General features: G+C 44.9%; 1 protein-coding gene across 1 annotated transcript in view; it reads right to left on the bottom strand.

The window, feature by feature from the left end:
• LOC138287201 (sodium-coupled monocarboxylate transporter 1-like) overlaps positions 1-27,750 on the bottom strand; it is a 566,599-nt gene that overhangs the window by 224,283 nt on the left and 314,566 nt on the right. Inside the window, exons 8-9 of the mRNA XM_069227561.1 lie at positions 23,224-23,312; positions 20,106-20,218 (exon numbers count right to left, since the gene is read on the bottom strand). Of these exons, the coding sequence (XP_069083662.1) occupies positions 20,106-20,218; positions 23,224-23,312 (202 nt within the window). The remainder of the gene's footprint in view (positions 1-20,105; positions 20,219-23,223; positions 23,313-27,750) is intronic.

Raw genomic sequence — 27,750 nt, forward strand, 5'->3', positions numbered from 1 at the left:
GTGGGGTTCCTGCATATTATGTCTTTGTGTGCATGCACTTTTCAAGGGCCAAATCATTTGGCTTCAGTAATGCTTTTTAGGGTTTGGCTTTAATTTGCAGAACTGCAGTGCAGGAAGTATACATACAACTGTGTGTGCATGAGAATGGCAGACCTTTGATATGGCAGATGCAGATTATGTTGAAGGAAGCTGAGGAGTGTTCAGTGCAGCTGACAGACTGAGAAGTCAACCTAGTTAGTGGCCCCGTTACTTTGCTTGCACTAGGGCCCACAGCAACCTATTTATGTAACTTTTTCTATCTCTTTCAAAACCACATATATATCTCTAGACCTTCTCCATTTCAACTCACCCCTCCACATCAACTATCTATCTTATAGATTGCTCTAGCTCCCCATCTCTTCCTCCCACAACTCTCTACCACTGTATAAATTCACCTCTGTTTCTCTGTTTAACGTTTGCCTTCTTCCTGTTTTTACTCTACACTACATTTCACTTCCCCCTTACGCTCTTTACCTGACATTACCTGACTTTACCTGACATTTTTTCTACACATCTTCTCCTTCTCAATTTACTTTCTCTCTACCTTGCATCACTTTGTTGTTCTTCTACTCTAATCTTTATGCCTACCTCTGTCTCTTGCTGCATTTATCTCTGTCTGATTCACCTAATCTTCTGTATTTTCTCTCTCTCTCTCCTTCACCCCTTGGAGTACTGTACTCTGCTGCCTTTCTCTACAGTTCCTTCTCACTATCTCTATCTCTCTCTACCTCCCTACCTCATTCTAACATTTTACACATTTTATCTCCCTTTCTCTACCTACACCTTTCTCTTTCTACCGCTCTTTATCTTTCTTATGACTTTCTCTATGTACTTTAAGTTTTCTTCCTAACTCACATCTCTTTCTACATCTCCTTCTCTATCCCTTTCTCCCTCTACTTCACACTCCTAGCTACTATTCACTTTATGTTTCTGTCCATATCCTGTATCCTGCCTGCCCCATTTCTCTGACCCAGCAGGGTCACAGGTAACTCTCTAGCCACAGAAGTGCCCACATAAAAAGATGAGACACAAAGCAGGGGAAGGGGACTTTGCAGAAAGTTATGAGATTTTAACCAATGGACTGGTGAAACTCCTCAGTGCAGTACTTTCATTTTCACCAGTAGTAACAAGGGATATACTTGTGGTTATAAATATTCAGCAGCTAAAGCTACAATTTCAAGCTGTGTATGTCTTATTTTGACATAATGCAGTAGTCCATTAAACATCTAATAAGTTACCCTTAGCATGCTTCTCCTACAATCGGAGTAAGAAGGTGGTTAGACACTGAGCGCCTCATTATGAGCCTGGCGGTTTATGGACCGCCAGACTCGCGGTGTCGCTTAGACCGCCGCTGACAGGGGCGGACCGACCGCCATATTATGACTGTGATGGATCCACCACCGTCCAACCGCAGGCACTGCCAGGTTGCTGCCAGCCGCTGGCATGGCGGTGCCAGCGGTCTCATTCTGCCAGGGCAGCACTGCCCTCCTGAATGCGACCCGCGTTTACCCCAGCCTTTGGGACCGCCATGCAAAGGCTGGTGGAAAAGCTGTGCCGGGGGCCCCATGGGGTCCTCTGCACTACCCATGTACTTGGCATGAGCCCCCATGGACCGCCCGTCCGAGCACGATGGGTGCTGTCGCACCTGACACACCGCAACATTGCCGCCGGCTCTATAACGCTGTTTTCGCCCACCCCAGCGGGAAACTCATAATAGGTGCCACAGAGAGACGGCCCCTTAGGCGGTCATCCTGACGCAGGACTTACGAAGTCATAATAAGTGCCTGAGTTCCATACAAAATGATGTTGTTGCAAGTAGACAGAAATGTGAATCCAGACTCAGAAATAAATGTCTTTATCAATATTTGACAGACACCAGGCAGCTTGAGCTTTCAGCTGTATTTGTCTGCCCCCGTTTCTGAAGGTTTAGGAAATCTGTCAGTATTTTTTGCCAATACAATGACCTCAATGAGACAAAAAAGGGCAATACATTCAAAGTTGTTCCAACCAAGGGGCCACAAATGCATGCCACTGGACTCCTGCTGCATCTCTTCTGAATGCCCTCCAGCTTTCTGAAAGGAAAAAAGCCCTCCCCTCCATGTATGAATGTGCTCTGAGGCTGGTGACAGGAGAATCTCTTCTAATCTGTTTTTTCAATGCAGCAGCAGCTTTCATAATGTGAAGAAGACCAACAGCTTTTTTCAAATTTAGCATTTAAAGTGGAAGTTACATATTTGCAAGGGATTATTTTTGAGAACATTATTCATTATAACATAACTTGTACATGGCTGTACATAATTAAAAATTGCAGCATCAAGCGTTTATAATAAAAGGCACACATTTATCATGAGGTGGGGTTAAACTTAGGGAGTGGCTGCCACAATAAAAGCAGGTAATAATTATAAAAAGTGGTTGTATTGCAACATTTCTTACAGCAGTGGAAACACAGTGTGGGAGACTAATAATAGGAGTTTCTTACAAATACATAAATTGGGACCTCCATACAGGTGCTTGGTGTTTACACATACTTTGTAATTCCCCAGGGGCACATAATTCTGCTATGCACCCTATTGGGAAATCCAGGGAACTCGTATTGAGGCCTTCAGTTTTACTTATATTATTTACTGTTGAATGATGATAGGCCAAGTCGTTAACTGGGATATGTACTTTGTTCTAATATTTTAGATTGCACTGCCTTTGCTGCAGTGGATACAGCCTTTGTCCACCCTGTCCTTGCAGGATGTTACTGGGTTCATTGGAACACTCCGGAGGAGGGGGTGATAATAGCACCTGCATCCCAGGACCTACAGCTATTACGCAGCTCCCTGATGATGAGGGTCAGTGTTTAGGAATATCCGAGGCCTGCTCTACCTGAAGACCTGATTCTCGGGTTTCAAAAGATTGCTCCATTCCAAGGTGTATGTCTGAACTATGGGTGCCAATGGGCTAGTTGAGCATACGTAGGCTGTCATGCCTCTTTCAGGAGCAGTAGAGTTGCCACCTAGGTTCCCTTCCCAGCAGCCCTAGAGATACCACCTTGGGTCCCTGCAGACCTACAAAATCTCCAGCAGAAAGTCAGTTCTAGCAATTAAATACCTTTACCTAGGGAAAGGAATCCCCATCGTACATCCCTCTGCGAGTTCATAAAGTCAGACTGGAACAAGGGGTTAAGGGCCTTTCTAAGAACCAATCTAATGTATCTATTCTCTGTAGAAGCAGTTTTGGGTACAACCTTTCTTGGCAGGCTATTACTACATCGTTGGTATTGCATGTGCTTTGTTCAGGTGCTGCTCTTCATTTCTTGATTCTAGGAGGAATTGGATGGGGTGGCTTGCCTACAAGGGGTCAAGTGCCTGTTTCCAATATGGGTTCTCATATTTTTGTCTCAATTGGTTACAGTCTAGCTTGGCTGCTTGATCTTTTAAAAAAATTGAATTGAACAAAAGGAGCTGGTGAACTAGATACAGGAACAGTATTGAGGTTGTGAAGCTATCTTCTGTGTTATAAAAGTAAGAATATTGTGTTTTGTTTGATGAAGTACCTACCAGCAGACAATCTTCCCAATACTTCAAATTACATTTTTTTCTATAAAATAGCTTTAGCAGCAGGCCGTAGGTTGGACAATAAAGGTAGGCAATGCAAGAAAAGCTTTATTAAAAAGGGGGTTGGTATGCACCAAAAGAGTGCATATTCACAAATTAAATCTAGTAATACATAGGCAACTCAATAGAGCAAGGCATATGCAAAACAACTGCATCACCAGAACCCTTCTATGACTTCTGGAGCATAAAGCTCATTGAACAGGGAAAATTTCAAAACCTGGAGCACTTGGAAGAGAATATTCTTAACTGTGATTTTTTTTTTAAATATAGGCATGTAAAACATTCTTAACAACCAAAGGATTCTAGAATTTACATCTGGCCTGAGGCAGCCTAAGAACCAAGTTTCTCCAGTTTTTAAACTGAGTCACATGAATGACGGTTTTAAAGAAGGAACATGTTGAAAACTATTCTCATGATGCTAAAAAGAGGAGGAATCAAGCCAAATATTATTTTGCTCAGTCACAATATTCACATTCAACATGCCAGGAAACCACCCATTTCTGACCTCATGAACTAACAGCAGCCAAATCATCTGCACAAACACAAATCCTATCTATCTGTCTAAATTTAGAGTTTAGGTGTGGGTAATGGTAAAGGGAGGGTAGGGCAATTTTAGGGTTTACAGATGGGTAGTGGTAAAGGGTGGTAAGGGTACTTTTAGGGTTTAGGAGTGGGTAGTATTAAAGGGTGGTAAGGGTAATTTTAGTGTGTACGGGTGGGTATTGGCAAAGGGTGGTAAGGGTAATTTTAGGGTTTGGGGTGGTAAGGGTAATTTTAGTGTTTAGAAGTGAATAGTAGTAAAGGGAGGTAGGGGTAATTTTAGAGTTTATTCATGGGTAGTAATAAAGGGTGGTGAGGGTAGATTCAGGGTGTAGGGTTGGGTAGTGGTAAAGAGTGGTAAGGGTAATTTTAGGGTTTAGGGCTTGTAAGTGTAATTTTAGGGTTTGGAGAGGCTAGTGCCAAGCATAATTTTAGGATTTACAAGTGGGTAGTGAGAAAGGGTGGTAAGGGTAATGTTAGTGCTGGAGCGTAAAATTTTAGTAATGCTTTTAGTTACCCAGACATCAGCAGGTGAAAATTTATGTCTCATGTTTGACATGGTAACATAAGAAGCTACGCTGACATGTATTTTAAATGTGCTTATGTTTTAATTTGTTGATGGTCATAATTGTGCCTTCCTTTTTAAACAACATGTTAATGAAATAAAAAGATGTTAAGGAGTACTTTAGACTCTAGACTAATTGCTAGTATCAAAACAAATTTGCATTTCTAATGTTTAGTGAAAGGTAAATGATTTTGAAAATATGCAAACAAGAAAAATGCACTTCTCTCTAATACACAATGTAATGTATTAACAAAGGTTTTGCAATTTATAATGACACGTTTTACTTATTCTGATGGATTATTATTCATGTGGAATTTATAAGTTGTATATTTTGTGTTTCTTATGAACAAGTATTTTTAATGCATTTTATAATTTCTTGTATTAGCATAATTTAGGCCTGCAGAGCTCGTATTTGCAGTCATGTAAATGTGATGAATCATTATTTTTCCTAATGTGAAGCTCTCTTACAGATTCTTTCTCATGATAAACAAAGTCCCATTTGTAAAAGCCTATTGTTCAACTGTAGAAGAACTGTGTCCAGTTAGCCTTGGGATACTTTTTTCAAACTGTTTAGAGATGGTCCCATAGCAAAACCTGGGAACCAAAAAAAATGTTGCAAAGGAATACAAATCTTTCAACTGTTTGGAGTCACACGGAAAAAGAAGATTATCTCAGGCTAGATCTGGGAAAATGATGGACTGTTGCAACCTGAAGTTTGCCTATCATCAAACCGACAAATCAATATGATTTATGTGTTTTATATAAGGGATGGACTTGAAAGTGTAGGCAGTCTTTCTGCAGATCTTCAGACCCCTTAACCTTTGGCAGTCTCTCTCTGCACCTTCCTGATGACACTTCTGAATGAACTTTGCTTCAAATCTAGATAGTTTGCTGATGAAGAATCCTTGAATGCTGTCCCTTGGAGAGGTATTTCTCTCTCAGCTGATTGCCATTGCCCCTCGACATGTCCCTTTTTCTAGAACAGAATTGATCATGCCAACACTCACTCTTTTTATCTTTCTAGCTAGTACTCTGTAGATATATTTTTATCAAATCATTTTTGTCTCCTTTTTGTATTTGTGCCGGCATGTGCTTGTCTCCACACATGCATTTCCTACTTTGGCTAGCCAAAAGGAACACCATTGCCAGCCCTAAATTTGCATATTCTGCTTAAATTGAACTTGACAAATGTTGATACAATCTGACCTGAGATATGTTTCTGTATCTCAGATAATTTCATTATTGATTTGTCTGATTCTTCTTGAATGTCTAATTGTGTTAATGCTAACTCATTTCAATTTGTTTCACTGCTTTGGGCAGCCTATTGTGATCAAATATCTTTATAGTTTAATTTTACGCAATTGCCTTTATGACCCTTACTTTGTGGTTGTGAAGTAAAGTTTTGAACTTTATTCTTGATTGGAGTTTTCCTTCAGTGACCAAGTTGGTCATGGTGTCTAAATTGTTAGAATGATATTGATGTACATTTGTGTGTGGTTCACCACACCTCTTTCTGGGTCAAAAGGTCTGTTGACCTCGGTGAAGCATTTGATTCCTGCAAAGGATGAAAACGCGCCTGCATTAGGATTTAGGGGTGGGTAGTGGTGAAGGGTGGCTAGGAGTAAATTAAAAAGTGGGGTGCGGGGTATCCTGCAAAAAAGAAATACATTTTATATATACATTACTTGCTTGTGGTCCCCAGTAGGTAGTCATAGTTAGGACCTTGTTTCTATAGGAAAAGCATTTTTCATCATGAAATCTTCCAAAACTAGTTTTTTGGGGGGATTGTTGTGCATGGTGATCCATCAAGCAGGGGCCAAAAAAAGAGGGGGGGCAAAAAATTGTGTTCCCCACGTTAATTCCCATAGGGATTTTGAACACGACTGCAGCCCCAAACGCTCGACGGAATTACACCAAATTTGGCAGAAAGGTAACTCTTGATCCAGAAAGCATACTTTTTGTGTAATCTGTGCAGTAGTTTTTGAGATATGATAGGAAAAAGAAATGTGTATATCTGGGCAGAGCCTATGCACAGATCTCATGGTGAGATCTGACTGGCTGTCAGCACTTCAACCAGGAAGTGATGGCAGCTACCTTGGGACCAATATACATGATAGCACCTGACTGAAATGCATTCTAGTGAATGGCATGTTTGGAGGGTCAAAAAAAGAAGACTGTATAAAGGGTGATCAGCGCCTTTACCTCAATGTTCAAATGAGCAACTAGAGTACTAACATTCTGAATTTATGCCAAAAGTGTGACACATCTAAACGCCATCTTGATGGAATTAAAGCTGAAAACTGAAAGCATTTTCTACTGAGGATACTGCAGTTAATGAGGAATTAGGGAGCTTCATAACAAATAATTCTCCCAAGATGGCCAGCAGAGAAAAAGAGCCCAAATGTAGCACAACTATCACCCAAATGTAGCCCTGGTATAGTCCAATGACCGAAGTGTGCAAGACACTTAGGGACCAATTTATGTCTTGGCAGAGCAAATTACTCTGTCTCAAATGTGACAGATATCCCGTCCACCGTATTACAGTTCCATTATGTCCCATGGGGATTGTAAAGTGGCAGATGGGACATCCATCACATTTATGATGGAGTATTACCTCTGCCAAGACTAAAATCTTTGTTTTTTTAAGTTTTGTATAGTGCAGACTTGACCCGAAGGCATTGGAGTGCTTTACATGAGCATCAGTTGCATCACACAAGGACACATTCATTTTGGTTTTAGGCATGAGAAGATGAATTGCCTCATTATGAGTTATGCTGTGGTGGGCAGACAGCTGCAGCTTTGGTGGTCTGACTGCCAAATTATGACTCTGGTGGTCGAATCTCCAAAGGACTGCCATCCCGGTGGAAACATGGTTCCCGACGGCATGACGGTGGTGGGCTTGAAACCAGCCATGGTGATGCTGAACTCAGCTCTGCCTGGCTGATTACAAACCCCCTTTCCACCAGTCTTTTCATGGCTGGGAGCCCACCATGAAAACGTTGGTGGAAAGGAAGAACCAGGAGCCACCGGGGGGCCCCTGCACTGCCCGCAACCATGTCATGGGCAGTGCAGTGCCCCCCTGCCCAGCACCCTAGGAATGTGCACTGTCTGCTTTACATACAGTGCGCATTCTGAGAGTGCTGGAATGTTAGGATATTTTCTTAAGGGAGCTGAGGCCAATATCCTAACATTATTACTGCCGGTCAGCCCGGGGTGAACGCATATTACAATGTTCTTGTCAGTCAGCCCAGCAGGAACATTGTAATACTCTGGGGCGGGGGACATCACTGCCATGGCGGTGACATCCTCCCCCAGAGTTATAGTTACTTGAAATAATTCTAACTATAACAGCAAAATTTCTGTGCGTTTGTTTGTGTAAATTCTCAACATTTCGACACGGTCTCCCACAGCACTCTGCGCACCAGACTCTGCGAAATAGGAATCCACGGAAGAGCCCTGGAATGGATCCACTCCTTCCTCTCCGGGAAGACGCAGGGGGTCAGACTCCCACTCCAGACCCACAGGAGTTAACTGCGGAGTGCCCCAAGTATCCTCACTGAGTCCCACACTGTTCAACGTATACATGGCCCCTCTTGCTGCCATTGTGTGCCGATGACACACAACTCATCATTTCCCTCACCGAAGACCCTGAGACCCTGACATGGCCAAAGGGAACTTTCACTCAGGAATGGAAGCTGTTGCCACCTGAATGAGAGAAAGCTGCCTCAAGCTCAACTCCGACAAGACGGAGCTCATCATCTTCGGAAATGCCACCTCAGCTTGGGACGACTCCTGGTGGCCCACATCCCTCAGCACCCCCCTGCACCAACCAAGCATGCCCACAACTTAGGAATCATCCTCAACTCCTCCCTATCCATGACCCGCTAGGTAAACTCTGTCGCCTCCTCCTGCTGGCATACACTCTGCAAACTTCGCAAGATCTTCAGATGGATCCCAGCAGACTGTCGCAGGACAATCATCCACACCTTAGTCACAAGCAAGCTTGACTACGGCAACGTCCTCTACGCCGGCACCTCAACTAGGAACATCAAAAAACTTCAACTCATCCAGAACGCCGCAGCCAGACTCATTCTGGACCTCCCTCACCGAGAACACATCTCCCAACACCTGAGGACCCTCCACTGGCTAACAGTCCAGAAGCGAATCACCTTCAAGCTTCTCACCCACACGTACAAGGCCAAACACAATGCAGGACCAGCCTACCTGAACCCCTGTGTCTCCTTCTACACCCCCACCAGATCCTTCCGCTCCACCCAGATGGCCCTGGTCACCATCCCTCGCATCTGCAAATCCACTGCCGAGGACGATATTTCACCTACACTGCAGCAAAGACCTGAAACAACCTCCTCTGCACCTCAGACAAAGCCTGCCGCTCACCATCTTCAGGAAGAACCTCAAGACATGGCTCTTCGGATGAGACTCCTTCCCTCCCCCTAGCGCCTTGAGACCCTCATGGGTAAGAAGCCGCGCTTTACAAATACTGATTGATTGATTGATTGAACCTAACTATAACATCTTCAGCTGAGACCCAACAAAAAATACAAAAAAGAGAAATGGGCCATGGTAGGGACACCCTGTCCCCTTAGCTCTGGTGTTGGGGTCCCAAAATCACTTTAAAAAAAAAATGTTTGCCACCAATTTGCAGTGCATCAATGAATTTGTGTAAAAAAAACAAGCAGAGGTTTTTTTAAGCCCCCGGGGGGCAAGCCCAAGAGCATTTAAATTTTCTATGTTCGGTAGGATGCAGCCCCTGGGACAGCCACCTCCCCAGGGCAATTAATAAAAATAACACAGGAGGCTGTGTAGCCCCTCGCCCACAGCCCCGGGGCCTGCCATCTCCCTGGGGAACTAATTGAAAAGATTGCAGGGAGGCCGCTTGGCCTCCCCGCAACCCTGGGGACTGCCACCTCCCTGGGGATTTTAACTTAAGATTAATGGGGGGCTGCGCATCCCCCCGCAGCCCCAGGGATCACCACCTCCGCGGGGCAAACATGAAAAAAAAAAGAAAGGGGGACTGTTTTGGACACCAACAGCCCCGGAGTCTGTCACCTTCTCGGGGCACTGATTCAAAAGAATGAAGGGGCACCCAGCCCTCCCGCACCCTGGGAACCACCACCTCCCTGGAGGAAACATGAAAAAAAAGAAAGGGTGTCCAGTTCCGACCCCAACAGCCATGGGGACTGCCACCTCCCCAGGTCAATGATTCAAAAGAATGAGGGGCGGTGCCCAGCTCCATAGCCCCAGGTACCACCACCTCCCCAGGGCAAACATTAAAAAAAAGAAAGGTGGGTCCGTTTCAGACCCCCACAGCGCCAGGGACCACCACCTCCCTGGGGCTAAATTCACAGTTGGAGGGGGCCCACACGACCTCCCCCTTGAAGGAGCCAATGATGGCCCTGGGGACCAACACCCCCAGGGCTGGCTCCTGCTATGTCCTGGGGTGACCATCCCCGGGGATGTAGCTGTTTGCTTTTGCTTAGTGGGAGCTGACAGCTCCCACTAAGCAAAGCAAACAAAGTCCAATTTCTGCAAGTGAGAGCTGTCAAACAACTTTCACTTGAAGAAAGTGGAGTATTTATCTGTTTTACCTGCACGCAAATATGAGTGCGGGGAAGACAGATGAAAACAACCAAATCAAGAGTTCCTCAAGTATTTTTGCTGACAGTACTACGTGGAGGACTTTTCTGAATGCGTCATGCTCATGACTGACATAGTTTGCATGTCAATATAAAATATTTAAGTTGAAAGGCCCACCCTAGTTACAGCCCAAGTTAGAATAGGCCCCTCAATGAACTGAAATCACTGCTATGGAGGATGGCCCCCTAGCTAAAAGTTTCTGTTGTTGAAGCCAGATAAGGCTGAAGATGAGACAAGTTTTGAAAATAGAGCATTGGACTAATTATAGATATTATCCAGTAGGGTTGGACACTGGAAAATCCTTTCATAAAGTTTCTTGGATTTACGTATTGGAGATATTTAAAAGAAATTCTTATAGCACTGATTTTTGTAAAATAAAAAAAACTATATGAAGGCTCACTATAGAGATTTATTACAAATGGCTGCTGTCAGATCAAATTATGGTTCCATAATGTATGATACATGTTTGCCCACTTGCAATGGTTAGTGAGTATATCTATATCTTTAAACATAGTGATTGGATCCCTATTCAAATAAAGAGAATTCTAAAAGCTTCATAATGTGGTGGATGCCTTCTATTTGCTGATGATAGGCTGCTTACATTGTCTAAACTCTAATTGCCTTTACATTCTCTGCTACTAACCGGTTATCAAATTTGCGCATGAGGGTGTAGAAGCAGACACAAGAGTTATATTTTTTAAATGCTCCGGCGCCATTATGGGATGATTTCACGTTTTTTCTTTTTATTTAAATATGTGTTTAGTGGTAACCGTGAAGATGCAAGGCCCTAGTGCTGATTGTTGAATGGTTTAAAAATGGACACAGTTTTCGTGGGTACACCTAGACTCCTATTTACAAATAATAAAACATTCTGACCAAAATCTGTGAAGATTTTCGTCATAATGTTTTGTTGTTTCTTTTCTTAAATATTAGACAGATGAGCGAGACGCCACTTTCTTAAAGGAAAGTTTACAGTGTTGTTGGTTTGGCTTTCACTTTTCCCGGTATTTTTGTATTTACATCAGTCAGCCATGGACATTAATCTCTTTACGCGGTAGCACACGCAGTTCCTCAAATGAATGCTCCTCGTAAACAATGAAAAGCCAATATTGAGCAAAAACTGTCAGATTTATGCATTTCATTGCCCACAACCAACATCCATCCTGGTTAGTTTCGGGAAAGAAGTGTGCGCATTAGATTAACGGCCAAAGATACCTGATGCATATATAAAGTTTCAGAGAAAGTTGAAGCCAATCCAACAACACTGCAAGCAATCCTTAGTAAAGCCGTGCCTCGTCGGTCTCCTATTAAAGAAACACATCTACAAAAACAGACGAGGTGCGACTTTACTAAGGAATTTCTACTTAATGAATGGGATCCATCCATTACTCCCAGCCCTCCCCCTAAAATACCTGTGGAACTAAGCAAAGAATGAGGTAGTAGACATAACACTTATTCCCAACTTTTACGCCTCACAACTTTGAAATGTCACCAGCTGCCACTGCTTCACAAGTGTAATTTATCACAAGAGCAACACGAAATAAACTATAACTGTCCGTTGTATCTTAAAACCTTGAAGGCTGACAAACCCTTCAGTGACTATCTCTAGGATTCCATGTAACAAACATATGTAACATCTGTAGAGATTTTTCCAGAAAGGAAGACCAGAATACTTTGAGATCTGTTGAAACAAAGCTAAAGGAGAAACAAGTAGAGGATGATTATACAAAAAAGATGCCATGTAAGAACTTGAGACAAACTAACACATAAATCCTCTTGTAGTCACCTATAGCAAATTTAAAAAATCACTTGGCCGAGCCTACGTCATTCAGTATAGAAAGGACGGTATCTTTACATATATAGGTTTTACAGACAAGAACTCACTATGGCTTTGTGTGACATAGATAATGAGATAAAAGTGCCAGCACCACTTAGTGTAGATCTTAATCTCAAATCATATGCACTTTATTCAGTGCTACTACTAAAACAAATTATGGCAAAGGCAACATTTGTCAGGACTGAAGTTAAAACACATTAACATCCTACAAATGTTCACAGAAATGAACTGTTTGTTTGTGGTGTAGGTACGTGGTAGACATTATAAACATACATGCCCTAATGAGAGTTTAAGTGCATGAAGCTGACATGGTGTCTCTGTAAAAGCTGCAGGAGCAAAAATGGCCTGAAAAATTGAATTGAGTGACCAAAAATATTAGCTAAACTAAAACAGCAAAATATTGTAGTTTAGAGAAAATGGAGTCCACGTTTGAAAGCATAGGAAGAAGTACTTAGCATAATGGTTAATTTAGATTTGCAATGAACAAGGAAGAAGAATTGGAAGATCAGAGAGCAGAAATGAGATGAAAACCTGCACAGGTATGAGAAAGTTATAGAAATTGCTCACTACCACACACTAAGGCCCTCATTATGAACATGGCGGTCCATTCCGCTCCGCCGGCGGTGGCGGTAGAAATCACCAACAGAGGAGCGGGCCGGAATGGCAAATAATGGTCCAAATGAAACACACGCATCCCGCGCACCACCCACCGCCAGGAAAGGAGTCCCGCTGACAACGGCAGAGTCCACCCACAGGCCGTCGGAAAGTCCCAACCCACCCATCAAATTATGAACCACCATTCCGCTGCCAGTTCCGGGGCGGGAACCACTGCCACACAAAGCCAGGCGGAAAAGAAACAAATAGAAGGAAAGACTCACCAGAGTTCCACAAAACGTGTAGCGGCAGCCATGGACAGAGAGATACTGATCATGCTAGCCTTGCTCCTTGCCATATATCTACACGACCGAGACCGCCAACGAAGATGACGACGGTACGTACCGCAACCTACAACACAAGGGAGGAAAGGGCAAAGTTACATACCCACCCACTCCACCCACTCTGCAACGCCCCACCAACCCTTCCCAGCAGCACAAGTCAGACACCCCACACCAAGAGGGACGTACCCAACCAAAGGCCACTGCAACTTGACCATAGTACATACAAAAGCCCCACACCCATAAAAAATTAAAACAAACACCAGGGTGGAACTGCGTGCAGCCCAAACAGAGGCCACACAGAAACTTTAATTTGTACCTCACTGAGCAAAACAGTGCCAACAGGGCCTCCCACAAGTGCTGGGTACTCCACTGAACAGGGCACCATATGGGGATCCAGGCACCTCACGGAAGGGGGCGGGCGGTGGGGGTGGTGATTTCCGACGGGGTGGGACTTAGACTTGCGTGAGGAGGTTGGAGGGGGGGTGGGCTTCTCCTTTGAAGGGGTGGGGGCTGTTTGGCTCGGGTGGAGCTGGATGCCTTAGGCTCTGAGCGGGCCTTCTTCTTCACCGGAGAAGGGGCACAGGAATGGGAAGGCTGAACCGTGGTGGGATGTGATGTGGAAGGAGCGGAAAGGGCAAGGAGGTGGGCACATTTCGGGACAAGACAGGGTGGGCCAGTGGGTTGGAACAGGTCTGCAAGGGAGAGGAAACGTTTCTTGGGAGCAATTGGGGTGGGCGTGGATGAGGGCGTGGGAGTGGAGTCAGAGGGAGTTGATGTATGGTGTGTAGGTGTGCGTGTAGTGGGTGCAGGTGACTGCTCAGTATGCTGTGGTGTGGTGTGGTGGATGTCTGATGGTTGGGTGTCTTGGTGCGTTTGTGTGTTTTGGGAGGGGGGTGGACACAGTGGGAGAAGACAGACAGACAGCTAGTGTGGATGTATGTTGGGTGTGTGTCTGCAAGTCTGGTGAGTGTGCTGCATGTGTCAACTACAGTAGAGGTGGTGAGTGCAGGTGTGGTGTATGGGGTGCATGTATGGCTGTCTGCTATTGTGGTGAGTGCAGGAAGAGGAGCAGTATCAGTGAGTGAAGGTGCAGTGCATGAAGGTGTGGATGTAGAGGGGACAGACAGGGAGGCGAAAGAGGTGGGAACACTGGGGGGAAGTGGACGTTGTTGTGTGTGCAGGTGTCTGTTGGCTGTGTGAATGCTTGTGGTGGGAGGTGTGGTGCTTGTGTTTGGAAGTGTGCTTCTTGTGTGTTGATGTGCCTGTAAGCGGGCCGGATTGTGTGCTTTGGACGGGTGAAGGGAGTGGGGTGCTGGAAGGGGTAGAGTTGGTTGGAGGGGGAACAGAATGGCCAGGGAAACTGGCTGCCATCCAAGAGGAGGCCAATGCCTGAAAAGATCTCTGTAGGGCAGACATGACACCGTGAATGCCATCCAGTTAGGCATTGATCTGCTGCACCTCAGAAGCCAGACCCTGGATGGCATTGACGATGGTTGTCTGCCCTGCAGAGATGGTTCTCAGGAGGTCAATGGCCTCCTCTGTGAGGGTAGCAGGGCTGACTGGGGCAGGGGAGGAGGTGCCTGGGGTGAAGGAGACGCCCACCTTTCTGGGTAGGCGGGCATGGGCAACTCGGTGGGGAGCACAGGGGAGGGCTCTAATGGTATGGGTGGTGGCGGAAGATCTCACGGTAGTGGTGTGTCCACTAGGGTCCGCCACCGCCGGAGGACCCCCATCGAAGGAGGTCTCGGAGTCACTACCTCCGGTGGTAGTAGCCTCCCTTGTGAAGTCCCCTCACCCTCCCACCCACTGGTCCCCTGGGCGTCCGTTGTCTCTGCCTCGGAGGATCCGTGGGCCACTGCCTCCCCACTTGCCGGTGCCTCAGCTCCCTCGCCTTATGTTGATGCTGTACCAAACAAACACAAGAGAACAGGGATGGGGAGACAAAACAGGAGAGACACTTGTAAATAACTGAATGCTGATACACAATGGCCAGACCTACACCTACCCAACAGACACACCCAACAGGCAGCACCGTGGACTATGCCCATGGCCATGGCCCTGACTACTGAGAAGTATACTGACCTACACCCATCCCCTGAAATTGAATTGGAGCTGAGGTAGGTGAAACCTGACGGGGACACCCCTACACACTTTGGGGAACAGACAGTAGATGGACACCAGTCAAATTCCCTGCTCTAAGCACCATGAGCCCTATCGCACACACACTCATCCTTCCAGGCTGAAGTATGGTCTGTGAGTACTCACCCCCTTGTGACTTTTGTGCAGCCTTCAAGCACACATCCAGGTCTGGGTACGCCACCGCCCGGATCCTTCGCATGAGGGGGTTCAGTGCCCGACGGGCACCCCTTCCACGTTGGGAGGACTTCCATAGCTGGGCCTCAGTGATCTTCCTCGCCCAGCGCCACAGGTCCTCCCACCTCTTTCGACAGTGGGTGCTTCGCCGGTTGTAGACCCCCAGGGCCAGTACCTCCTTGGCGATGGCATGCCAATGTGCCCTCTTCTGGTGGGCGCTGACCTAGTAGGGTGACACAGATATGGAACACAGAGGTCAGGCACCTGCACAATGGCAACAGCTGGCAGATTGTCAAACATAGGACAGACATGCAGGACAGTAACACGCAGCATTCCATGCACCAAGGCCCATCCTGGCTCACAGGAGCACACATTTGTGCAATCCACTCCATCCATTACTCACACAGTGCCCCCCAAACCCAGACTCACCTGTACCTCTGGCCGGCCGTACAGTCTGTCGTACAGGGGCAGGACCCCTTCCACTAGTTTTTCCAGTTCTTCCAGGGTGAAGGCCATGTCCATTTCCCCTCACCACGTGGAACATCCATAGCCAGAGACAAGCCACAGCAGTACACAGAGTGGAGTACCTGTCTACACAAGATCATGGAGTCAAGTGATCAAACGATGATGAACGTGCGTACGTTCCGCGGCGGTATGCACCGTCACCACCGGCGGCGATCATGATACGCCAGGATTCCCCATTGGCATCCATGTTAGCCAATGAGGGTGCGAACAGCGGTCAGCACCGCCATACGCTGTGACGTCAACCGATAGCGGTATTAGGTCACTTCCACAACGAAGGGGCAGAACTACAGTGGGCAGACATTTTGCCATCACCTACGTATTTTGAAATTCATAATACTCACAATGCTGGGCCTACTAGCCATATGAAGCACCTAGGCCTCTATCCATTGAGTATATCATCACACATGATTTACTGTGTTCCCTCCTAGTGATGTACATGTACATCTGTCAGGTTGCAGTTTTGTACAGACACTACTATGAACAATGCACTGCATGTATTTAGCAAATATGCCAATGTATGTGTGCACATCACTCCTTTTTCTTACCCCTCATAGGTACCGACCCTTGTGGTGAGGAAGGGCACCATCGGTGTACAGACCACTTGTGGATACGGCGACCATGGTGGAGCGTCAGATCATTATCACTTACAGACTCACATGTGCACTGACTCCCGGAAATCGTAATCAGCATGCCATTCCAACTGAGGTGCAGGTGCTCTCCGCACTCCATTTCCTGGCTACAGGCTCATTTCAAGTGACAGTTGGCATGGGTGCTGGTTTCTCACAGCCAGTGTTCAGCCAGGTACTGACAAGGTTTCTGAATGCATTTGTACAACATCTGCAGTCCTATGTGTGATTCCTCCAAAGTGCTGACCTCCCTGCCATCAAGTCTAACTTCTATGCCTTGGCAAACATTCCCCATGTCATAGGTGCCATCGATGGCACCCACATGCTATCATACCCCCAAGAGTGAGTGAACAGGTGTACAGAAAAAGGAAGAACTTTCACTCCATGAACATCCAATTGGTATGTACTGCAGACCAGTACATTTCCCATGTAAATGCCATGTTTCCGGGTTCTGTCCATGATTCATTTGTTTTGAGGAACAGTAGTGTGCCACAGAAGATGGAACAACTACAAGAGGACAGAGGGTGGATCATAGGTAAGTTTGCCTGTCACTAACTGACACATTGCAGAAAACCATCCTGTCTGACTAAGGACATTACAATGACGACTCTGAATTGACCATTTCTCTAGGTGATTCTGGCTATCCAAACTTGCGTTGGCTCCTGACACCAGTGAGGAATCCCAGGACGGATGCAGAGAGGAAATACAATGAGGCCCATGGATGCACTAGGAGGGTGATAGAGAATACTATAGGTCTCCTGAAGGCTAGATTCCGGTGCCTACATATCTCTGGGGGTTCCCTGGCCTCTGGGCCTTTTAAGGTGTGTAGAATAGTGGTGGCCTGCTGCACAACGTGGCTGTGAGACATTCAATCCCCCTTTTGGAGGTGGAGGGTGCTATAGGTCCTGATCAGTTACCTAAGAGAGGTGAGGAGAGTGATGGTGAAGATGAGGAAGGGGAAGATGTCAATTCCAGGAACCAACTGATACAACTCTACCTCCAATAACTGTGTGGGATTTAAGCCTGTAATTGAAGTTAGTGACTGATACTATAAGTGTGCCATGTCATATAGGGGGGATTGGTCATGATAGGTGAGACATGGACCTCTTCAGCATGGTACTGACAGACAATATGTGCATTACCTCCTTGCATAATTTGAAACACATATTACCACCACCAAGCACAAATTGACAATAAAGTTGTTCCCTGCCAGTTGTATCCATACTCCACTTTGTTCAACATTGAAGACAGGGGACAGTGTTACAGGTGAGAAATGTTGTTTATTGATCGAATACAGTGAAATGTGCTATGTACAGTGATGGAAGTAGTAAGGGTTGGGTGTCCTCAAAACCGACTTGGTGGCAACCCTGTTGGGTGTCATAGGTGGATCCTATTTGTAGTATAGTACTTTATTTAGCCCTCAGCTAAGTGTAGTTGGTGAATGGGTGGGATGGTTGCTTTGCAGTAGTAGCAGTGTCAATTGTTGGAGTGGGGCTTGTTCTTGGCTGGGTTTCCAGTGCCATATCTTGGCCTGAGACTACGTTTGGGCGCCTGCTGTGGAGCTTCTTGGGGTGGCATGGTTGGCCCTTGTGATTCCTGGGAGGATATTTCCTGTGCTGTTTCTGCTGCTTGGGCCATCTGTTGCTGGTTGTCCAAGGCTGTTGTGGGGGCCTCTTGTCTGGTGTGGGTGTCTGACTGTTTGTTGACCAACTGCAGCAGTGCTCCAGCAATGGTGGCCATTGTGGCACTGTGTTCTTTCCACTACTCCATGGCCTCTTGGTGCTGTTCCAGCTGCATCCTCTGACTTTGCTCCAGGGTGGACACAATCTGTGCCAACCTGTCTTGGGTATGTTGGTAGGCCCCCAATACCTCTGCAATGACATCCTGGGCGGCTGCATCCATTTGGTGCCCTACCCCCTGACCCACTGGGCACTTGACCTTGCCCTGGCCCCCTGTGCCTGTGTCCCCTGCACAGGTCTTGACGTGCCACTAGTATTGGGGCCCTGGCCTTCCTGCATGTTGGGAGTGGGAGACTGTGGCCTCTGTAGCTGTGTTCCACCTGTCTGTACACTGGGTCCACTTGTGTGGGTACGCCTCCCCTGGCCTGCTGGTCTTGACTGGGTGTTAAGGGTGACAGTGTTTTCCTTGGTGGGGCTGCTGCATGGTGAGCATCCAGGACTGTGTGAGGGGCCTGCCTGCTCATCAGTGTCCAGGGGTCCTCCGCCAAGGTCTTGTTATCTGCCTCTGTCTCCCTGGAGTGCTGTGGCACTCCTTGTCCCCTCCATTAGGGTTGCATGGGTGGTGGTGCCTGTTGGGGGACATATACATGTCTGTTACATATGCATGAGGGTTTGAGGTGTACAGAACTGTGCAATTTTGTGCTGGTGTGACTTTCAGTGGCCTTCCAGTGTGCCTTTGTGAGGTGGACATTGCATTTAGTGGCAGTGGTGGGGCTACATTGTGGTGGGGGTTATTATTCCATTGTGGATACGTGCAGGGGTGGGTGGCTGTGCACAGCGGGAGTGATGTGGGCCTTGAAGTGAGTTGTGGGTAATGCAGGGTGGTGGATGTGGTGGCTCAGTCAGGCAGTAACAAACTTGTCACTGCCTGACTGAGCAGGGGAGCGATGCTCCTCCACAATTACGGAGGAGCTGCCCCTAGTTATTTCAGAATGAAAAAAACAAAACATATCCTTGTGCAAACCATTATAGGGTGACACAAGGGCAATCTACAGTGCCTTACAGATATATTACACATCAATGGCATATAAGGAAACCTATGTGTTCAAAACCTTATTCAGTGGCTATGCACTATGCATAAGAGCATGTCATAAAGAGATATTGTACGTCTGTCTACAATAATGTACAATAAAGTAAAAACTATGCATCAACAGTGTACATTAATGTGTAAAATTGAAAAAATATTTTCAAAGTTACACATACTCATTTACATATTGTATCATATATTGAGCCCAAAGGAACTCTGTCGCATTTCTTTGGACTGTGCACCACAATATTATTACTGTTTTTTTAAAACCTAAATACATACATAGACAAGAAAAGTCCAAATCAATGAGCCAAAGTGTCATGCTGCATGTGCGGTGATGTATGCAAGTCGATATGCATATGCGCACCAACTGAACAACATAGCTGGAGGACGGCATACTACAAATGTGCTCTTGCGTGCATTCCAAGTTTATGGCATTTCTGCATTTTGTTGAAACTGCCGAGCATTGGCAAAAACTGCTGGCAAAATCTGTAAGTGGCAAAGGCAACACCTCTGAGTGTGTTGGTTGTTCCGCTTGGCCTGAACATGCTATTTACTCCTATACCATAGATGTAGACTTTCCCATTCTTACCAAATACTCAATTTTGGATAACATTATTGACTAAATTGTACATTGTTAACACACACTGTGTAGTCCACAAAGGAAAAGTAGCAATAATGTAATTTGTGACTCACTTGCCCCTTTGGCAAGCCACGCCAGTTTCCTTTCTGTGAGTGAAGGGAAGCAAGGTTTAATGAGATCCTCTACTGTTACACCAGCAAGACCATTGATGGTGGCAGACACAGTGCTAGAGACAAAATATTCAAATTAGTGGGATGTTTTCGCAAGCAAAATGGATCATACAAACATTTTTAAGCAATAGTGTTACAAAATGTTTACATGTAATTCAAAAAACATGTTCTGACTTATGTACTCTTCTGCCAGCAATGAATGGCATCCAAACCTGCCAAAGGTATTGCAGGTGAGTTACGAAGCCATGAGTCAGGGTCCGTCATGTATGTGTGTGCTGGGCAGGTCCATAGCTGTGTGCCTGTTTTAAGGTATTGTCTAAAGCGCCTTCACATGGCATGCATTCTCCAAGATGAAGGTGTATGTACTGCAAACAGCACCACTCAGGGTTAAATGTTGCCTCACCCTCTTTCCTACCAGTGCTGACTACATATCAGGTGTTTAATTGTTTATTTGGAGGATTTCTGAGTTAACTATATGTTTTTTAGGTACAGCAATATTTTTTAAAAGGGGTGTGCAGACATGCTCTGCATCAACGCACCAGCTCATGAGGCTTTATTGTTTCATCTTCCATCAAACCCATGAACATTTTCCTGACAGGCAGGCAAAAAGCAATTTGCAAGCCTGAGAACGGCCTTATAGACGGTTTGTTGTTTTTGTAAAATGCTCTATCAAATTTGGGTCATTCTCTTTCGATAGTGACACGACTCCTCCGATAAGGCGGAGGAGCGTCGCCCCACTGCTTTATGCAGTGTACGAAAGGGAAAAATAAACGTAACGTTATTACCATTTTATTTTATTTTTCCTCGGGAGCAGGGTTGGGGGTTCTGGGCTGGGCTGAGGGAGGGCTATGAGCACATAAGTGTGCATGACGCTTTGGCCAGCCGTGTTTGGCTGGTCAAACAGTCATGCGTACTTTGCATTTCTCCAACCGACTGTACTGAACAGCCTGGAGGAGAAAGTGCACAGGGCCCTACTCCCTGTCTGAGCGCTGAAGCAGGGCACTCAGACGAATTACAACGCTGCTGTCATGCGTTTGACAGCAGTTTCGTGATTGGATGGGAGTCTGGAAGCCTTGTGCTTCCGAGAGTCCGAGGAGGAAGGAGAGACAGAACTGTCTCTCTCAACATAAAGTTACGTTTTTTTTTTTTTTTTTTTAATACCCCATCACCGCCATTGACAAGTGGCTGTCACTTGTTGATAATCAATTATGGAGGAGGCAAAAAATCCCATCAGTTACCCTACTGTCCAACTGGAATCCTAAACTAAGATTATTTTAAAAGATGGCCCTGCACTTTCAATCCTAAATGCAATTCCCAGCTCCGAGCACCAGCCTGCTTTCACTCTATTTTAGACTCTAATTCATCAGACACAGAACTGGTTCTGGCTTTATTTATTTACTTGTGTTCACCCACAAGCATTCGGGGATTTAATGCTTTGATGTTAGACTCTTATCATTTCCAAAAGAAGAAGATAAGGAAATGTAAGCAAGCACATTTCAAATGTTGTTTTACTAAGGAAGAAGATGGTGCAGAGAGCCAACACCTGGGTGAACAGGTGTTCATTGTAATGCCCCACTTCACATGACAGAAAGATTATGAAGCATTGCCAGCCTGGGTTTAACAATATAAAGTTAAAATCCTGTAATTCACAGTTCTTGAGAAACAAAATTCTCATACCATGCATTCCTATGCTTATTTCGGTCATTATTGCCAACATTTATAAGAATTGATCCGATACAGCTGCCTAAGGAGCGCTGGTGAGAGCACCAGTGGTGGTTTCTCCTTGAGGGCAGTGGTGCGTCACCTCCCTACCTACTGAGCACCACGGGGACAAAATAAAATGGCAATTAAATTACTTAATTACCATTTTATCTTTTTCCCCATGTGGGCGCTGCATTGCCCTGGGCCCTGAGGCAAAATACATGGGGCGTGTCCTTTGCTGCAGATTGGCACAGTGGCTGGAGCAGTGGCTGGCTGGATGCTCCAAAGTGTACATGTCACTTTGCTCTTTTTGCACCGGCCAAAGAGACATGCGCACTCTGAAGCTCTCCACTTAGCTGTATTAAGTCAGCTGGGTGGAGACCAAGCACAGGCCTCCAGGACCCGAAGCAGCATCCAGCCAGCCTGTTCCATCCAATCCAGGCACTTCTCTCATGCTGGTTAACAGCATGAGAGCAGTGTCTAGAATGGTCAAGGGAGCTCCACAGCAGACTTGCAGATTACTGGGGAGGATGCTCTGCGGTCAGTAAGTACTGTTTATTTTAATTTAACATGGTGTTTTGGAGGGAGGGGTTGTTTTATTATGGGCTTTTGGAGAGAGGTGGTATTTTATCTTGGACTTTTGAGGTAGGGGGAGTTATTAAGGGCTTTTGGAGTGGGGGTGTTATATTTTCTTTTTTTCTTATTTTCACTTGCCCACTCACTTTTTAAGGTTACCAGCCGCCCCTGGATAGCACTTCTCAATGTATTGAGGGAGGAGGTTGATCTACAGTCTCAGGCTTCCTGATCCTAAAACTACTAGGAAATGTTGACGATGTGCAAATGTTGACATCAAATTATGATGTCTCGTCTGGTCTTGTGCTGTGTTGTGTTATGTTATGTTGTGTCATGTCATGTTATGTTATGCATCATTGAGATTTTAACCACACATTTCCTTATTCAAGGAAAACTTGAACAAATGTCCATTCCTTTTGTTCTTAATTTGATGCAGCAGACTATTACCCCCACTATCATAGACAGAAGGCTCTCATCACCTTTACTAAGTGCTACAGTGCTAAGTGCTACAGTGGTTGTCTCCAGGTTGCTAGACAACTGAGAAATGCCTATTATGTAGTCACCTTTGATACAGAGATGAAGGGCTCAACATCATAGACAAATATATCAGACCACCCTGAAGATTTATTGGAGTACCTCAGAACCCTATTGTGATGACACAGTTGAACTCTTCAGCAAGAACATGGTCTATTCATACCCTAATCCCCTGCTCTCTAATTAGATTGAAGTAGCTGAAACACTGCATGTCTGTTCTAAATAAAAAAATAATAACATTTGGATAAATTACCTTAATGTTCCACAGTAAGCACAAGAAACAAACAACCCGGGAAGACCTGGATATTTGTGGAGAATGTCCATTACTAAATATGGTAGAAGCTAAAATTGAAAAAAATAATATATTTTTTTTAGAAATTTAGATACATTTCAAGGAAAATAAATTGGAAAAAAATCATTTTTTTTACCAGCTAGTTTTCACATAAACATATATTTTTTAGATAGTTAAATGAAGCTTGCATCTCAGAACGCATTACTATGAAGCATTAAATCAACTAGTTATCCACGCAGCAATGGAATCCTTTTGACCCTAAACATTGTTCAGCAACACGTTTTATTATTTGCCTTCCAGTGATTAGTTTTTAGTAGCTGGAATGCCAAACAATAATCCACTAGAGCCAGACTGAGCCAGGATATCGTTATAAGAGTACTTTAAGTGTAATGAATGATTATGAGATGTATTTGAATAGTCAGAAGTCATTCTAAAAATGTGATAGAATTCGGCTAAATATAGTAATATTGGCTGCTCAAATGCTTGTGGGTTCCCGCATTGTCCAAAAAGCACCTCTTGAATCCCTGCTGTCTGTAAAATGTATACAGAATGGCTTTGGCTCCACCCAAAGGAATATTCCCTCTTATTACATGCTAATGGCTGTTTTGTGTATCATTCTGCCTTGCATGTTTTTAATGGCACAAACCTGGCCAAAAAGCATTATAGAACTTCACAAGAGAATAAGACATTAGACATTTCTTTCTTTGTTTTTAGGAAAAGAGAGTTGAAGTGCCATGCCCAGAATCGCAGAAACCTGAACTGCGATCAGAAATCAAGCCTAGTTCCCCAGTTCTAAAGTCAGCACTAGCTAATAGGCCTATCTCCTTCTATGTCCTCTATGGGATACTTCCATTGCAATGCATGAGGGACTAGGTTACATTGGATAAATTAACTTAGCACATATTCAATTCTACGTCTCATACAAGCATTGAATGCAGAAAGCAATCCTTTTAAAGTGTGTTTTGACAGTGCAGCTGTCGCCATACCTTATGTGATTAATAGAAAAAGAGCTTTCAAAAGTACTACTGAGAGAGGGACTTAGGCTCCACCCACATATTGGTTCCCTTGAGTACAGCATTTAATCGAACAGAGATTGTGCGCTTTAACTGAAATAGAGTGCTTGTATTGCACTTTTATACCTTGGGCGAAAGCTTATGCTCAATACAGAAGGGTTGAGTTGGTTCTAGTGAGAAACCAATGTTCAAGGCAGTTTTTAATGGAAAGTTATATTACAGGCAGTAGACCTGGCTTATTTATTATGAAAAGCTTATGTTAAGGTTGGAATGCATTTCAGGATGGTAGTTATTAATCTGCAGGAAGTTATTTTGTTACATGGAATATTACAATTTACTGTGGTAGGTAGGTAAGGGTTCTCCTGTTGGTTACCCCCTTTAACAAATTGGTGATGGGAAATTTGCACTGTAATAATTATTTTAGGGCTTCTCAAGAGACATAACACATTTCTTTTCCAACAGTATGCCTGATGGTTGCCTTGTGTGAAGGATTATCTTCAATACACTAGGCCTGCACAGGTTAAAGTCACCAGTCAGAGATAAAGGCATTAGGCTTGATAAATTCACTAGGAAAAAGTAGGACTGATCTGTTTGTTTTGGAAAGTTAAGACAAAGGCAGCAAACTTGGCTTATTATGGGAGAAAAACATTTGTTAAAGACAAGAGGACTTTAAATGTGGATTGTTATCACACCATATTACAGGCTGTAATAGGTATTTTATCATATGAAGTTTCACAGATTACCTTAATGGGCAAAAGTTTTGGTGCTGGTCACCTTCTCAGACAAACCCAGGGTGTAAAAGATTTTGACAGTCATAATTAAAGTTAGGCCCTTTTGAGAGAGATTGTGCAATGTTTTGACAACTGTAATTTTCTTCATATGTGCAATTTTATATATACCTGCTTAATGATTACAAGCGTATGCACACTTCAGAAGTGGTTGTAAGTTATGACTACTTATCGTGAAAGCATATGTTAAAAGCAATACATTTTAAGAGTGGAATGTTATTACATTGTGTTACATGAAACTACAAAGATTAATGTAATCTGCAACTTTTTTGTTTTGGTGACCCCTCTAACAAACTTTGAGGATAGAATATTTACACTGTGATAATCTTTATTAGGGCATATTCAGAGGGGTTTGTATTGTTTTGACCACTGTCATTTTGGACAGATTTGTAATTTAATTACAGAATACCTGTTAATTGCTTTGTGGGAATTCGTACGGTCAGTAAAGTAGGTCTGATGTAGTTATGGTGACAAGCCTATGGATCTGATTGGTTCTTTGAACAAAGTTATTTCATATGCCTTTCATCTGATATTTTTATTCTAAAAAGTTCAGATGAATTTAATTATTATGAAACATGTATGATAATGCAAATAGGCTTTTAACAGTGGATTGTTATTCCACTGCGGTAAAGCCTGCAGACTTGCATTTTGTTGTATGAAATCTCACAGGTGATGTTTGTGGGTAGAATATTTGTACTGTAATTATTCTTGCTAGAATCTTTCAGAAATCCTTTTCTTTAGGACACTTCATGATGTCAAGAGTATCAATGCAGGGCCTAGCAGACAGCCACTGTTAAATGAAACTCAACAGTTAGAACGGTCAGTTGACACATGGATGGGTGATGCGCTCATGTCTCAATAAGTAAATGTTTGAATGATAAATATGAACCATACCCCATTGAGGCATGGAGCATTTGGATCTAAATAGAACTTCTCAAAGCAGCTGACAAAAGTTGGCAACCTTATGCAAATGTGGGATGTTTTTCATAGCTTACGGCCAGGAAGTACTTTCAAATAGTTCAATTGTTCTTTTGAGCATTGTTAGAGATTGGGTCTCTAGTTGGCAGAGGTCAGTTACACTGCCTAAATGAACCTGTGCTCACCCCTAGGTAGCTTGGCACAGAGCAGTCAGGGTTAACTTAGAAGGCAATGTGTAAAGTATTTGTGCAACACGTAATTTACAGTAACACAGTGAAAGACATCACCCACAAAAAGGCCTCAACACCAAGTTAGAAAACTAGAGTATATTTATATGAGAACAACATCAAAGTAGGGATGGGCACCTGTCTCTACCTTGTTCCGCACTGGTCATGCTCATATTGAAGTTGGTGCCTCGAAATGAACACCAGGCAGTGCCTTGATCTGTTGACATACGGGGAGAAAGTTGTGGGGCAAACTTCAAGGGAACTACTGTACTGGGCACTGTTTTCACTCCTCACCATGGCCGGTTCTGCTTCTGGGGATGGAGAGACTCCAGAGCAGCCTCACAGGGACTGGAATGTGGGTGAGTCCTCCCACGATGACCCTTCCAAGCACAGAATCACACCACAGAGCTGGCGTTGGTGAGCATCCCACTCGGGCCTGCATTGCTGTTGGTGAATTTGGGCTCTGGCAGTTGTGCAGGAGGTCTTTGAGATCCCGGGGACCTCTGGAGAACTGGGGGCAAGCTGACCAGCTCTTGGAGTCTCTTTGGAGCCGGAATGTAGAGAAGGAGGCTAGATAGGAATGGCAGGCAGCAGGCCAGCACAGCACAGCACAGCAAACAGCAAGGTGGCAGTCCCTTTGACAGCACAGCACACAGCAGCAGTAGGCCAACGCAGCAATGCAGTCGCACAGTGGCAGCAGTCCTTCCTCCTGGCAGAGTGTCTTTGTTCCCTGTAGAGTTTGATTTGGTGGGGCTTGGGATCCAGTGTTTATACTTTGGTGCCCAGGGTCTGGAAGGTTAGAGCAACTTCCAGGCCTTCTTTTGAAGTCCACAAGGTCCCTTTCCTGCCTTCCCTGGCTCCAGACACTCTACAGGGGTTTATACAGTCTTTTGTGCGCGGAGAGGCACAGCCCTATTCAGAAGTATCAGCTCATCCCTCCCACCTAGTCCAGGAAGACTCATTAGCCTGACGATGGGCAATCAGTATGCAAATGCCACACCCTAGTTCCCTTTGTGTGTGACTGTCTAGTGGGAATGCACAAAGACCAGCTGTCATCTACACCAGACGTGTATTCAGAGACAGGCAGAGGCACAGAATGGCTAAAGTAAGAAGATGCTAACTTTCTAAAAGGGGCATTTTCAGACTTACAATTTAAAATCCAACTTCACCGTGAGTTGTGATTTTACATTGCAAGTCCAGGGCCCCCAAACTCCATATGCCTATCTCTTTCCAATTGGAAATTACACTTAAAAGACTTTTTAAGGTGATCCCAATGCGATCCTATGAGAGACATAGGCCCTCATTCTGACCCTGGCGGTTCTCTACCGCCAGGGCCAACGGGGGCGGGAGCACCGCCGACAGGCCGGCGGTGCTCCCTTGGTCATTCTGACCGCGGCGCTTTGGCCGCGGTCAGAACGGGAAAACCGGCGGTCTCCTGCCGGTTTTCCACTGCCCCTTAGAATCCTCCAAGGCGGCGCAGCTCGCTGCGCCGCCGAGGGGATTCTGACCCCCCCTACCGCCATCCTGTTCATGGCGGGAAAG

The sequence above is a fragment of the Pleurodeles waltl genome, chromosome 4_1 (genome assembly GCF_031143425.1).
Source record: "Pleurodeles waltl isolate 20211129_DDA chromosome 4_1, aPleWal1.hap1.20221129, whole genome shotgun sequence".
Classification (NCBI taxonomy): domain Eukaryota; kingdom Metazoa; phylum Chordata; class Amphibia; order Caudata; family Salamandridae; genus Pleurodeles; species Pleurodeles waltl.